Source organism: Trichechus manatus, unplaced genomic scaffold, assembly GCF_000243295.1.
Source record: "Trichechus manatus latirostris isolate Lorelei unplaced genomic scaffold, TriManLat1.0 scaffold00062, whole genome shotgun sequence".
Lineage (NCBI taxonomy): Eukaryota > Metazoa > Chordata > Mammalia > Sirenia > Trichechidae > Trichechus > Trichechus manatus.
Window position 1 is genome coordinate 5,981,088 of NW_004443998.1, and position 15,955 is coordinate 5,997,042.

Here is a 15,955-nt window from a genome sequence, read left to right on the forward strand (position 1 = left end):
CTGTGTCTTAGTTACCTAGTGCTGCTGTAACAGGAATACCACAAGTGGATGGCTTTAACAAAGAGAAGTTTATTCTCTCACAGTCCAGTAGGCTACAAGTCCAAATTCAGGGTACCAGCTCCAGGGGAAGGCTCTCTCTCTCTCTGTCAGCCCTGGAGGAAGATCCTTGACAGCAGTCTTCCCTTGGTCTAGGAGCTTCTCAGCACAGGAACCTCAGGTCCAAAGGATGTGCTCTGCTCCCGGCACTGCTTTCTTGGTGGTATGAGGTCCCCGTGTCTCTCAGCTCGCTTCTCTCTTTTATATCTCAAAAGAGATTGGCTTAAGACACTACCTAATCTTGTAGATCTCATCAATGTAACTGCCACTAATCCATCATATTATATCGTGATAGAATTTACAACAACGTAGGGAAATCACATCAGATGATAAAATTATAGACAATCATACAATACTGGGAATCATGACCTAACCAAGTTGACATATTTTGGGGGGACACAGTTCAATCCATGACACCCTGTGATAAATACCTTATGCATGTTACCTCCCTGTTTTTCCAAATTTTAGTTATTTGAGTATTACCTTTATGATTTTTGGTCACATCACTGTATGTCCTGAATATTCATTCATTTAATAAATATGTTTCTTTAAACTTTCATTAATGTATTTAATTTAAATATGCTTCAAAAATAAACCTGGAAAAAACTGCAACTAATATCCCTCATAGATAAAGAGTTTTAAAATTAGAGAAGAAAAAGACCAGCAAACCTAAGGAAAAATGTGCTGGAGAAGCAAACGTTCAGGCCACAGAAAATTAACAACAGACAGCTCTTATTCATATGGGGATGCTGAGAAAAGACATGCTAATTAAAATTACCCACAGATAATACTTCTACTGATGAGACTGACAAAAATCTAAAGGCTTGTTGACATACTCTGTTGGAAATACTGTACAGAGCAGGCGCCCGTTCACTCTTGGTGATGTTGCAAAATGGTAGAAATGCCAGGGAGGGAGATGTGGGAGCGTTTCCCAAAATTACACAGCATTTACCCTTTGGCCCATCAATCCTACTTCTAGAAACCTATCCCAAACATACACTGGCAAAATTACATAAGGACATAAGCACAAACCAGGGCTTTCTGTAACAGCAAAAGACTGAAAATAATCCTAGGTCCATAAATAGGGGGCTGGGTGAATAAACTATAATACAGCCACTCAGCGGAGAACTATTCAGCTGTAAAAAGACATAAGAAATAGCTCTATAAACTACTATGGAGTGATCTCTAATATATGTTATTATGAGCCCTGGTGGCAAAAGAGTTAAGTGCTCAGCTGCTAACTAAAAGGTTGGCGGTTAGAACCCATCGGCCGCTCCACGGGAGAAAAGACCTGGCGATCTGCTTCCGTAAAGATTACAGTCTGGGCGACCCTGTGGAGCAGTTCCACTCTGTCCTACAGAGTCACAATGAGTCAGAATCGACTCAACAGAACACATCGACAACAACCACGTGCTATTTCATCTAAGAAAGGGATGGGATACAAATACACATATATATACACTTACGGGGGAAAAAAAAAAAGACAAACTGTACCTTTTTTTTTAAAGATTACTTGCGCAGAGAAGGCGGGAACAGAGGAGAAAAGGCAGGGAAAGAGGCACGGCTTCGATAAATATACCTTGTTTTGTAGATTTGAATTCGGATCCATATAAATGTTTTACGTATTTTCTTTTTCTGGCTATCTACTGAAATCGCTTAAAACCAATGACCAACACAGTGGCAATGAACCCCTCTAGCACACACACGGAGGTTTCCAGGCCTGATTCAGGAATTGTAAAAGATGATCCTTTAACATCTTGCAATAACCATGCACCAAGGAGACGATCAAAGATTACTGAAATCAATGATGGGACAATCTGAACATCGCTAAATAAAATAACTTAAACCTTACCACGGGTTACGTTAATAAATGGAGAGGTGTTTCTCTTTATAGAAATATTCTGGGTAATAAAAGAATGATAAATTAGAGTATCCTCATTTTTCAATCCTTAATGAATGAATGGACCTGGTATTGATCACCAACCAGATATTATGTGCCTCCTGGGAAAGGCTACAGAACAAATGACCCAGGCTCTTTGACAAATAATTTGCAAGGAACAAGTGTACAAATGAACAAAGATATTCTTTACATACTGATAAAGAATGATCTCTAAGATAGAGGTGAAAAAAGTAATTAATGAATAGTGTTAACAGTATGCTACCTATAAGTCAAAAAAAGAAAAAATATGTAAATAGAATTTTGTTACATAATCATAAACTATTTCTAAAAAGATTCACAAGAAAGAAAATGTTAACTGGCTGCTTCTCAGGCGGCGGGGATACAGTGATATACAGGGCACTTTTACTATAAACCCTTTCGTACCTTTTGAATTGTTGAAACATGCGTATCTCTTACATAAACAAAAAAAATTAAATGGACCAAAACTATAAATAAGACAATGACAGGTAAGATCATGACATTATAGCTGTGTAAGGAAATGTCCTTATTTATCAGAACTGAATACTAATCTATTTAAAAAAAAAAAAAACCCATTGCTGTTGAGTTGATTCCGACTCACAGCGACCCTATAGGACAGAGTAGAACTGTCCCAAAGGGTTTCCAAGGAGTGCCTGGTGGATTCGAACCGCCAATCTTTGGTTAGCAGCTGTACCACTTACCCACTACGCCACCAGGGTTTCCAGTTATCTATTTAGGAGTAAGATATCATACCTATATACTTTGAAAAGCAAAAATGTAGATAAGCAGATACAGAAAAATGCAAATGATTTTTAAATGTAAGTTTTGAGTGTATGGGTATTCATACTATTTTGTCTACTTTTCTGTATGTTTGAAAATTTTCATGACAAAAAGTAAAACAAAACTTCTTAAATGTAATGAAAATAAAATATTAAATTCTAGCCACACACCACCTATGGAAGACCTTAGCCTAAGGCCTACTCTTTCTTTACTAAAATGCATGAGTTTCACAGACTAGCCACAAACCAAGGCTCTCCTTGACGTAATCAAGAGTGACTTTAAACTGAAGAGAATTTAGATTATTTCCAGGCGACCCAATGAACCATAATCTAAAGTGGTCTGCTGAATGCCCCACTTGAGGAAACAATGGATCATTTCACGTGATCCTTTGGATCACCCTATGAGGGAGACACTATGTTTATCTCCATTTTACAGATAAGAAGTGGGGCTGGAAAGGATTAGCGATCTGCTCAAGGTTAGCCAAAACCACCAAAAAGAGAAGCAACTGATGAAGCCCAGGTCCCTCTGACACAAAGCCACACAAAGCCATCTTTCTAAACCACTCAGTTGTAGGAACAGCGCTGTCTGAGGCTCAGAAGGCTCCAAGGACCCAGTAGTGTCTTCTGTTCGAGAAGAACTATTGTTATTCAACGTTCAGAATTTTCTAGAAGCATGCTCTGGAGTCATTTACACACTGAAATAAGCTGACTGGCTGCTACATGGGTCAAAGCACAATTCTGTCCATGAGTAAAAGCATTCAGCCTTGGTTTTCAAAAAGCATGTTCTAATTAAAATCACAACCCACATTTTACAGTTATCAAAACAGCAATAATTCTTTATAGCAATGTAGCAAACACAGAGCTTTAGTCTCATAGTTCAACTTAAGTACACGTTAAAATGAAAGAGACTCATTTTGAAATCTGAATACCTTTTAAACAGTGACACTTCTTGTTCTGCCTCCTTCACGGAAGAGGGAAAAGAGATTTTCATTTCTCTTACCAAAACTGGCAAGACTGGTACCAAAAGGACCAATGAGCTGCAAACAAGCAATAAACCAGCTTATGAGAGTGGACCTCCAAGCTGCCATGCATGCTATCACCCGGACACACGGGCCCACTGTTTCCTGAGGCCCAGTGGGTCCTCCTAATGCGAACTGTTGAGTATCCATGTCAGTAACAGCACAGCCAGGATCTTTACTTGTGACAGAATCTGGCTTATGAAGTTGTGCCACTGTCAAGAAATTTTTGGAGATCTTGGGGATCTAGCCACGAACTCCATCTCTCTGAAGTAACCCCAACTCACACATTAACCTGTGTCAGTGTGGTTGTTCAATCTTGTAGCTAAAAAGGACAATCCGCCAGCACTCAGTGAGAAGTCAGCAGATGTGAAGTGTTATTATCACCGCATACTTGGCTCTGGCTGCCCATGAAGTGACTAGAGAGCCATGTCCATGTTCACAAGGAACACTTGCCCCAGGGACGATCCAGGTTTTGTGGGCCCTAAAGCCTGTACAAAACCCTGGTTGGTATAAGCGGTTAACATACTCGGCTGCTAACTGAAAGGTTGGAGGTTCAAATCCACCAAAAGGCACCTGGAAGAAAGTCTGGCTATCTACATCCAAATAATAATAACAACAACAAGAACAATAATAATAATAACAAAACCAGCCATTGAAAACCCCGTGGAGCACAGTTCTACTCGAACACACATGGGGTCGCCATGTGGTTTGGTTTTGCGTTTGGTTTGAAATCTATAAAATGTGTAGGCCTTCTTTAAGAAACAGTTAGGCACAAAAGTAAATATTTATAAGGTGCTCTTGCAAGCGAAGAGCCTTAAAGTTTAAACTTCATTAGTTGTACATTAAATATACTTTTATCCCAACCATATAAAATGGCCAGTATTTATCTTATTTTTTATGCAAATAACATGCAACTTTTATGTTTGTTTGCCAACCACGTGTTGCTGTAAAAAAAAAAAATATTAGCATAGTGTGCTTAGGAAAATACCTTGCAGGGGGAGGGCACGGTTGACAAACAAATGTAGAAAGTGTGCATTATTTGTGTAAAAGTACGTTAACCCATTTTGACCTACCAAAATGGCACTTCTTGTGGCTGAACTAGTACACGGCTGAATTGCAGCTTCAGTACAGGCTGTGTAGTTCACTCAACAGTGTATGAGAGTTCACCACTGGTGAACTGACCTTTCTGCAGTCATTAAAAATAACCATCAAGACTCTTACAAGAGAGTTTATCAAAAGTTAGAGGGGGTGAAACAATACCGATCATTTCGTTCATTATGATTGCATTTTAGAAATAATACTTACAGATAGGAACAAAGAAAATATGAAGATGTAAACAAAGAGCATTTTTGTATTGGGATGGTAGGGATGTGGGTTATTTCCCCCCCTCAACTAAATATTCCAAAACTTGTGTTAAATAGGAGGAACAAAAGGGAAAAGTGAGCAGGAGAAGTGGGATAAGGAGAAGGAACAGAGACCTTAGATACAACTGTCTGCTGTGACCATTAATTACACACTTAGCATCTGTGTATACATCACCACGCTGAAACATCTCTTAAAATTTATTTCCCAGACTGAAGACAAAAGCCAGCTGAATGAATGAGAAATGTTATAACCCTGAATTCCTTCTGTTTGCAATAACACAGGCATTTGTTAGCAAGCCATGTCTTGGCACGATAAATGGCAAACTGCAGTGAACTTACTTTTTGCTTGCCTCACAGACATCTGTAATATTGGAGAAAAGATGGTGACTCTCTGTCTTGGTCATGGTGTCGCTCAATTCTTTAGAATTTTTAAACATTCGTATCAATATCTCCAAGCTGAGTAAATATGAATGTTCAGAGGATATGACTTCAAAGATAGCCTGGTAAAAAGGAAAAGAAAAGGTATTAATTCTTCTTATTAAAGAATGAAATAAATATACTTCTCATAATTCTTCTATAAGAAGGCCATATATCCTGAAAAGCACAGAAAAATGAGCATTGATAAAACTGTATCCCCAAACTACTCTCTTTACGCAAGGCACATACACCCCAAATCTCCAGAAACAGTCACCGACTGTATCATGCATGTGGAAAAAATGAAAGCACTTCAATGACTTGAGATTGCATCTTGAGGTCATGCCTTTGCCATGGGGTAGAATCTATGGAAGGAAGTGAGAGCATGCCATAAAATCTCAGGGTGACACTAATTAACCTTTGAGGTCATCTCCTCCAAGCCTGCTTTCAAAGCACGCTGCTTCAGGGACAGTAGGGATTTATGGCCACCACTTGGGATTCAGAAACAAATTTCTCACAAATACATTCCTTTGCTACCCTCTCACGTGTACTGTTTCTCTCCCTATGTTTTAATCCTACTAATCTGTGGGCAATAATAGCACATTTTCTGGCTGTACTAGGAGAGCATGATTGTATCTACCCACAAAAGGTTCTTATCAGCCACAGAAATTCTTTTATATAAGCCCATACAACTGAAAAGCATTCCATCCATTCAACAAGCCACCCTCTCTGCTCTCGTCAGTGTCTCAGGAAGGAACGAAGGATCCTCTACTGGAACTCTTGGTGTCAGGCTCACAGTGGTCTTCCTGATCAGCTCCCGTTAATGATGAATTGCCAACCCATGTATATGGATAGACACCAACGGCCTGTGTGAGGAATCCATCTAGCTCATCAGCAAAATCAAATTCAGATCTTCCAAAGAATGGCAACACAGGGAGAATGCCTCCTCAGGGCGGGATGGTGAACATCTTCTTAGGCCTGAGATTCACATTCTTTCCGGAGACCTTCCCAGTAACACTACTATCGTCACCCTGGCATGTAGATGCCTTCTCTTCAAGCCCTTGGCTCAAAGGGGGACGGAGGCTCTTCCCATAATTCCCTGCTCAAAAGCTCTTGGCTCAAAGGGGCATAGTAGTTCTTCCCATAATTCCCTGTGGTACGACTGAAGCAGTCAGGAAATCTAACGATGCACTGCATTGGGCAAATCTACTGCAAAAGATCTCTTTAAAGAGTTGCACCTGACCCAAGCTATGGTGTTTTCAATCGCCTCATACGCATTTGAAAGCTGGAGAGTGAATAAAGAAGACCAAAGAAGAACTGATGCCTTTGAATTATGGTGTTGGCGAAGAATATTGAATATACCCTTGACTGCCAGAAGAACAAACAAATCCATCTTGGAAGAAATCCAGCCAGAATACTCATGAGGAGCAAGGATGGCAAGACTTTGTCTCACATACTTTGGACATGTTATCAAGAAGAACTAGTTCCTAGAGAAAGACATCATGCTTAGTAAAGCAGAGGGTCAGCAAAAAAGAGAAGACTCTCAACGAGATGGATTGACACAGTGGCTGCAACAATGGGCTCGAGCATAACAATGATTGTGAGGATGGCGCAGGACTGGGCAGTGTTTTGTTCTATGGTTCACAGGGTCGCTGTGAGTCAGAATCGACTCGACAGTACCTAACAACAATAACTAAGGTAGATGGGAAATGATAGGACTGAGAAGAAGAATGTAGGACTTACACTTTATCAAGAAAGTTTTCTTTACTTTAAAAAATATGAAGAAAAAATTGTAAATGTATATGCATGGACCTATATACATACATACTAACATGTATAAGATAAGAGGAAAATATTTTGAGAATTTCATGATATTATTACAATAACTCATTTTCTTAAACCATATGGCTAAAATCCTATTATTATCTGTGCTTTCCTTTTAATAAAATTTTTATTTTGCAATAATTGTAGATTTACAGAAAACTTGCAGAGAGAGTTCAGAATTCCTGTATACTCTTCATCCAGTTTCCCCTAATATTTTTATCTTATATAACCAGGGTACATTTGTCAAAACTAAAGAAATTACCATTGGTACAATACTATTGGCTTTATTCAGATTTCACCAGTTTTCCCACTCAGGTCCTTCCCAGATGTAGGATCTGTTTTGTTTTCAACACAGATTTTCCAGTTTAAAATACCTGGACCAGGTGCTTTGTTTTTTTTAAATGAAAATGATATTGGAATATTTAACTTTTTTATTTTCTGGGAGCTTATCTGCAGTTTCTCATTTTCTAATGTATTAATGATCACATGCTGCTTTTGTAAAAATAACAAAATAATTATGTTTTCAAAGGACAACAATGAAAAGCACACACAGCAGGTAAGAGCCTGGAAGCCCAGGTACCCACACCCACCCTTCAGAGCTGAAAAGCATCTGCTCAGTAGAAAACGTACCTCTTGCCTCTTTCTTTCCTCCTGGCTAACTGTCCGAGAGAGTCCATTTCTTTTCACCTGGGGAGAAAGCAAAGTAAGTCAAACACATTTACTTTAACAAACAATTCCTTTACTATACAAGGCATGACTCTATGACCTTCAAAAATGAATTAAGTGGAATGAGACAAGATATTGAACTCAGCACACACTGATTTTTAATTGGCATTTATATCCACAAATAATATTTAATCACATTAGTAAACTAGCATAGTTAACAGTAAAGAACTGAAAAGTGTCTTCATCCTACCAGGCTGAGTTATTTTTTTGAGGGTGAGTTATTCTGTTCTATTCTTAGCTCTGGTTACTCCTAAAACACTTTTCAAATCCATCTCCCAAATCATAAATAAAGAAATCCAATAATAAACTAAAGGAATCCATGGCTGATAGTTTACTCTTCAGGTTCACACATTTGAAGAGTAATTTTAACACTATTTTCCATAAAGACTCCATGCAATATCAATGTTCTTTATAATAAAAATCCAACCAAACACAAAAACAAACTCCCCAAATTTCAGCAGTCTTTTCAGTAGATTTAAATTTGACTGACAAGGGTGTTAAACTGATATTCTTTTGAAAAACATTGATACTTACACAAACACTAGCACCAAATTAAGAGTAAGAGCTTGGCTGGTAACCAAAAGGTCAGCGGTTCAAATCCACCGGCCGCTCCTTGGAAACCCTATGGGCCAGTTCTACTCTGTCCTACAGGGTCGGTAGGAGTCGCAATCAACTGGACGGCAACGGTTATGGGTACTTACAGTTTAAGTTGACCCACTGCAATCCCTATCATAATTGCCACACATTTTACTGGATTGCTGCAGTTCCCATCATCAAAACTCAGTTTTCTAAACCAAACCATGAAGGCAGGGCCTGGATGTCTCCCTGGTACCCCGATACTGAGCAGCCTGAAAGGAGAGTGCCCTCTCTCTTATTAGAGAACAATGGTAACAGGGTCTAACAAAGGTCCTCCAACTTTGTTGCTATCATACCCCCTAAAAAATTTAAAAACCATGTTCCTATTAGACACACTTTTAAGCTGATATTTAATTTTTCATCATAAGTTTAAAGAATTCAAAAGATGTACTTTCCTGCTAATTATAACTCTTGCTAGGTGCTGTCAAGTCGGTTCCGACTCAGAGCGACCCTATGTACAACAGAACAAAACACTACCCAGTCCTGTGCCATCCTCACATTCATTGTTATTCTTGAGCCCAAAGGGGAGGTGAGAAAGAAGAACATTTAAACTGCAGATGCAGTCTCAGTTTTAGAAAAGAGAAGAACCCTACACTGAGGTCTGGAGAATGACATCCTTAAAGCTATTTCTATCCATCCTGGGAAAGTCTTTGTGAATCCCAGGGCTGTGAGGTACACCCCAGTGTGACGCCCGCTGGCGCTCAGTTCTCTCTACCTTATGTTGTCTGGAAATTAACACAGTTCACGTTACTATTATTAATTTGTTTTTTGGAATAGTAAGAAAGAAGAATAATAGAGTGGTCTGATCTGCAACCAGTCACGCAAACAGCTCAGAACCAGGCAGCATTTTGCTCCATCATGCACGGGGTCACCGTGAGTCGAGGGTCAACTTGACAGCAGCTAACAACAACAATAATAGAGTACAAAGAGCCCTAAATCAACAGTAAAATGAGCAATCATTCATTGAACATTGACTGTGTGCTAGGAAAAGCATTTTATACTCCTTTGATATTATTCCTATCCCCATCTCACAGATGGGGATAACAACTGAGGCTTAGCATCCAAGATCACAGAGCTATCAGGCAGCCAGGCTAGGATCGGCATCCATGTTGGTCAACTCCAGGGCTGACACTCTTATTCACTGCGTTCTATGGATGAGGGACCCCTGTTCTCTATGACTATGAGACCCTTGGAGGTACCCCATTTCAAGGGTGTTTGGGCTATGATCGGTAAGACCCTTTCTGATACCAAGTCTGTAGCAAGTCTCTGTGTTAGAGCATGTGTGCGCTTGGTCCCCCCATATCCTGGGTTATTCTCAGCCTTACCCGCCAGCCTGACCCTGGGTCAGCCCGTCAGTAGGAATTCCTGACTAATAGGGCTTCTTCACACATTTTAAAAAGGGAGGAGAGGGGCCGGAAGAATGAAACCGCTCAGAGCTGCTCCCACCTGGTCAACCCTGAGCAGGCATTTCACATGATTTCCTGCCTGACACAAAGTCCTGACAGACTGACATCCAGGCACCTTGCCCACAGTCTCTCTGGGTGAGTCACCAGCCCCAGTTTCCACTCCACTGGCGTCTCCATTCAAAACTCCTAGTGAGTCCAGACCCGAAATCGTAGGGAAAGAGAACGAGACACCTGGGCTTAGAGGTCTACACAGATGGCAGCCGGTCACCGAGGGATCGAGCACTTCACCCTATCAAAACAGAAAAAACCACAAAGCAAAAACTCCATAGGTAAGGTAGTCGCTCTTGCGAGGGGGAGAGAAGGTAGTTTTGAAAAGGTGTAAGTACGAATGGACAGAATAATCACCACGTGGTTAAGAGCTCGGCTGCTAACCAAAAGGCTGGCAGTTCGAATCCATCAGCCGCTCCTTGGAAACCCCATGGGGCAGTTCTACTCTGTCCTATAGGGTCGCTATAAATTGGAATCTACTCAATGTCAATGGGTTTTTTTTTTTTTTGGAATACTAATACTACAAGTGATAAAATATTTCTTTTGCAAAGAAGACAAAAAAATCAGCAAGAAACCAACACTCGGGGAACGTCTAGCTCAACAGGCGTAACACAGTTTATAAAGAAAATGTTCTATATCCTACTGTGGTGAGTAGCATCTGGGGTCTTAAAAGTTTGTGCGTGGACATCTAAGATACTCCACTGGTCGCATCCCATCTGGAGCAAGGGAGAATGAAGAAAACCAAAGATACAAGGGAAAGATTAGTCCAAAGGACTAATGGACCACAACTACCACAGCCTCCACCAGATTGAGTCCAGCACAACTAGACGGTCCTGGGCTATGACCACTGACTGCTCTGACAGGGATCACAATAGAGGGTCCCGGACAGAGCTGGAGAAAAACAGAACAAAATTCTAACTCATAAAAAAATATCAGACTTACTGGTCTGAGAGAGAAGAGAGAAACCCCGAGAGTATGGCCCCCAGACACCCTTTTAGCTCAGTACTAAAGTCACTCCTGAGGTTCAGCCTTCAGCCAAAGATTAGACAGGCCCATAAAACAAAACGAGACTAAAGGCGCACACCAGCCCAGGGGCAAGGACAAGAAGGCAGGAGGGGACAGGAAAGCTGGACGAATGGAAATGGGGAACCCAAGGCTGAGAAGGGGAGAGTGTTGACAAGTCACAGGGTTGTTAACCAACGTCACAAAACAATATGTGTATTAATTGTTTAATGAGAAACTAATTTGCTCTGTAAACCATCATCTAAAGCACAATAAAAAACAAAGAAACCAGTAGCCCATACAAAACGATTGTCACAGGAAAAAAAAAATGATTCCAGGAAACATCCCTGGGCCCTGCAGCACGTTCAGGGAGCCTGAAGGTTTGCTCTGGGGAGTTATGACAAACAGCTCCTCCTGGCTAGCTGCCACGTGGCTGCTTCTGGGCCTGTCCTGTCCCCACATGTCCTTCTGTCCCAGCCCCTCTATATCCTCTGCAGGACAGGCTCACCCGGTTCTCCAGATCAAAAAGGAATCGTTTTGTCCATCCAAGACCTCCTAGACATTCAACTCTAAATTCAGTAGCACCTGAGAGCCGGGTGCATGGAGATAAGACGATAATGAGCAGACAAGATGATTTCAGAGACGTGGGAGTGTGGAGGGACAAAACCAGAGACAGAGAGGGGTCTGAAAAAACAAAGACTAGCACAAGGCAGAGATAAGAAAATTAAGGATGAGATAAGAACACAGGAACAAAATATCAAGCAGGAATGAAGGAAGGAAGGAGAGAGGAAGGGAGGGAAGGAGAAAATGTATGTGGAGTTTTTCACAGTAAAAAAACAAACACACCAGTTGCCGTGGAGGTGACTCCGACTCATGGGGACCCCATGCGTGTCAGAGGACAGCTGCGCTCCATAGCGTTTTCAGTGGCTGATTTGTTGGAAGTAGACTGCCGGGCCTTTCTGCCAAGGCGCCTCTAGGTAGATTCAAACCGCCAACCTTTGGGTTCAGAGCCAAGCGCATGAACTGTTTCCTCCACCCAGGCACTTCTTTAATAGTAAACGCCTCTGGAAATTTTCCAATTCAAAAACAGCAACCTTATCAGTAAACGTAAATAAAAATCACTTGAAGACACATGCTTTTGTTTTGCACAAACATGCTATTGTTTCATATGTGTCTAAAGCGTGTGTTCATACTTACAGTTTTAAAATTTACACACTTTTTGCAGTTTGCTCACTTTTGCTAAGAGAATCTGAAGTGTTACCAAGTTTATCACATTTCTGCAAGTGTTCCCTTGTTTCTATTCTTGGAAAAGCAAAAATAATACATCAGCTTCTAAAACCTATGCCTCCTATTTTGCTAGCAAAAGTGAAAGAATTCATTTATTTTTAGAATCTATTTTTCATACTGGTAGCTCTGTCTGATCACAAATCGAACACACAGACAGCCAGAACAACACCCCGTGAAATGTCTCTTCTGATCTTTTCACTCCAATTTGTCATCAACCAGAAAAAGAGTTGCCATCGAGTTGATTCTGACTCATAGTGACTCTACAGGACAGCAGAGACTCTGTGGATCACAACAAATTATGGGTAACATTGCAAAGAATGGGAATTCCACAACACTTAATTGTGCTCATGTGGAACCTGTACGTAGACCAAGAGGCAGTCGTTTGAACAGAACAAGTGGATACTGTGTGGTTTAAAGTCAGGAATGGTGTGCGTCAGGGTTGTATCCTTTCACCATACTTATTCAGTCTGTATGCTGAGCAAGTAATCCAAGAAACTGGACCATATGAAGAAGAATGTGACATCAAAATTGGAAGAAGACTCATTAACAACCTTCAATATACAGATGACACGAGCTTGACTGCTGAAAACAAAGAGGATTTGAAGTGCATACTGATGAAGATCAAAGACCACAGCCTTTAGTATGGATTTCACCTCAACATAAAGAAAACAAAAACCCTCACAACTGGACCCATAAACAACCTCATGATAAATGGAGAAAATACTGAAGTTGTCAAGGATTTCATTTTACTTGGATCCACAATCAACACCCATGGAAGCAGCAGTCAAAAAATCAAACGATATACTGCCCTGGGCAAATCGGCTGCAAAAGGCCTCTGTAAAGGGTTGGAAAGCAAAGATGTCACTTTGAGGACTAAGGTGCACCTGACCCAAGCCAGGGTATTTTCAATCGCCTCATTGGCATGTGAAAGCTGGACGATGAATAAGGAAGACGGAAGGAGAATTGATGCCATTGAAATGTGTTTCACTCTGCTGCACATAAGGTCGCTATGATTCAGAACTGACTCAACGGCATCTAACAGCAAGTTGCAGGAATAGATCGCCAGACCTTTCTTCCCAGTCAGTCTCAGACTAGAAGCCTCAGACTGGAAGCTCTGCTGAAACCCGCCCACCATGGTGACCCCGCCGGTAGTTGAAATACTGGGGGCATGGCTTCCAGTATTATAGCAACACAAAGCCACCCCGGTATGACAAACGGAGAGTTGGGTGGCGGAAGTCCCAAATAGAGCCCCAATATCACCATTTATACAGAGACCATCACAGGATGGAGTCCTTCCTATACCTGTGGAGAGAACCCAGGTGTAAAGCACCACTCTCCTGGCAGAGCAGACAATCACTTTCAGCGAGGTGAAGCAGGAATACGTTCTCGGGCCTCCACAATGTGATGTTGTTTCTAGTTAACAGGCATTCCTTCCACTTCTCCGCACCACTCAGGGAAAACAGAAAGGGAGGGCCCCACAGGACTGACCAAACAGGCTCGAGATGTAGCCAGGCGTTCCAACTCACAGCAACCCCACAGGACAGAGGAGAACTGCCTCACAGGGTTTCCAAGGAGCAGCTGGTGGATTCGAACTGCCGATCTTTTGGTTAGCAGCTGTTATGGATTGAACTGTGTCCCCTAAAAAAAATATGTGTCAACTTGGCTAGGCCATGATTCCCAGTATTGTGTGACTGTCCACCATTTTGTCATCTGATGTGATTTTCCTATGTGTTATAAATCCTACCTCTATGATATTAATGAGACAGGATTAGAGGCAGTTATATTAATGAGGCAGGACTCAATCTACAAGATTAGTTCCAGTCTTAAATCAATCTCTTTTGGGATATAAAAGAGAGAAACAACCAGAGAGACATGGGGATCATACCACCAAGAAAGCAGTGCCAGGAGAATACTGTGTCTTTGGACTCGGGGTCCCTGCGCAGAGAAGCTCCTAGTCCAGAGAAGATTGATGACAAGGACCTTCCCCCTGAGCCGACAGAGAGAGAAAGCCTTCCCCTGGAGCTGACGCCCTGAATTCGAACTTCTAGCCTCCTGGACTGTGAGAAGCCGTCCACTTGTGGTATTTCTGTTATAGCAGCGCTAGATGACTAAGAGCAGCCAAACTCTTAACCACTGTGCCACCAGGGCTCCAAAAATTACATTAGATATTTAAAATCCAGGACCACTCTGGCTTCATAAAGCACTCATTTACACTGGATATCATTTAAGCTAAGGCATTTACACTTGCCAGAGTGTGCCCAGTTGCTGCAAACCAGCTGGTTACTCATGCCCACTGGTGATTCACTACTCACGGGCTTCTGTTCTCAAGAGCTCAAGTGGGAAAGGCATGAACTGCAAAGTAAAATTACACCTCAAGACATAATCACTCCCAGGTCCTTTCCACAGACCTAGCATAACCCGAGTAGCCCCTGGATTACAAATGAGCCAGAGTCCCGCCACTGTAAACAACACAAGAACAGCAGGCTCTTTGAGAATATGCTTGAAGCCCCTAAAATGAAAAACCCGCCATGGTCCAGAAACAGTATACTCTGTAACCAAGCCCTGGAGGCTCTCTCCAGCCCCTCTGTCCTAAGACACCACTCTGCGTACCCTACAAGCTGCCCAGAACATCAGTCTCAGAGGACCAGAGATCTGAATCACCAAAGACCAGATCAATGAGGTCAAGATGGCGAGAGTGTCACCCTTTTATATAAATCTCTCTCTGTATATATATTTATGTGCTTTACTGGTTTTGCTTCTCTAGGGAGCCCAGCCTAAGACAGATGCCACTTACACATTGTGAAGGTATGAGTCAGGAATGGGCTGACAAGGGCAGAACAGGTCTGAGTTGCTTCTGTTGCAGAAGAACACATGTTTCTAAAGGTGGTGCCAACATCTTAGCTGCTGTTCTATTTGTTTGTTATTTTTGTAAAGTAGCAGGTGGACAGGAAGGACAACACTCCAAAACATTAAGTTATTCAGGATAACACTGACACTGGAGTAGATTTCTTAGGTTTGCAATAAACATCTAATATCAGCCAAACGTGTCTCAGAGAAATAGGTAATGAAGTGAACTGATGTTTTACATTAGATGTACAAAAGCACGCAATGGCGTCACTGGACAGGGGTTATCTTATACAAAGAAGATCTGAGAAATATGCACAGAATTACCATCTTTCTTCTTTCACGTATCTACCTTTGTTCAAGATGTTTCTACTTGTGTTGCTTCTCTTTTCTACGCTTCTGCCCATCTAGCCCATCTAGTTAAAGTCACATCCTCTAGAGAAAGGACGTGTACTTTGTACTGACTTGTACTGTTCTCTGTGGTGTCTGTTAGTTGTCATACTAGGGTGATTGCATGTTGCGATACTAGAAGCTGTGCCACCAGTATTTCAAATGTCAGCAGGGTCACTCACGGTGGACAGGTTTCAGCAGA

The 15,955-nt window shown here is 41.5% G+C and overlaps 1 protein-coding gene across 2 annotated transcripts in view; it reads right to left on the reverse strand.

Annotated features, from left to right (window-relative positions):
* ARHGEF26 (Rho guanine nucleotide exchange factor 26) overlaps positions 1–15,955 on the reverse strand; it is a 131,686-nt gene that overhangs the window by 95,584 nt on the left and 20,147 nt on the right. For both annotated transcript variants that reach the window (XM_004379181.3, XM_004379180.1), the window contains exons 5-6: positions 8,045–8,101; positions 5,516–5,676 (exon numbers count right to left, since the gene is read on the reverse strand). In XM_004379181.3, the coding sequence (XP_004379238.1) occupies positions 5,516–5,676; positions 8,045–8,101 (218 nt within the window). The remainder of the gene's footprint in view (positions 1–5,515; positions 5,677–8,044; positions 8,102–15,955) is intronic.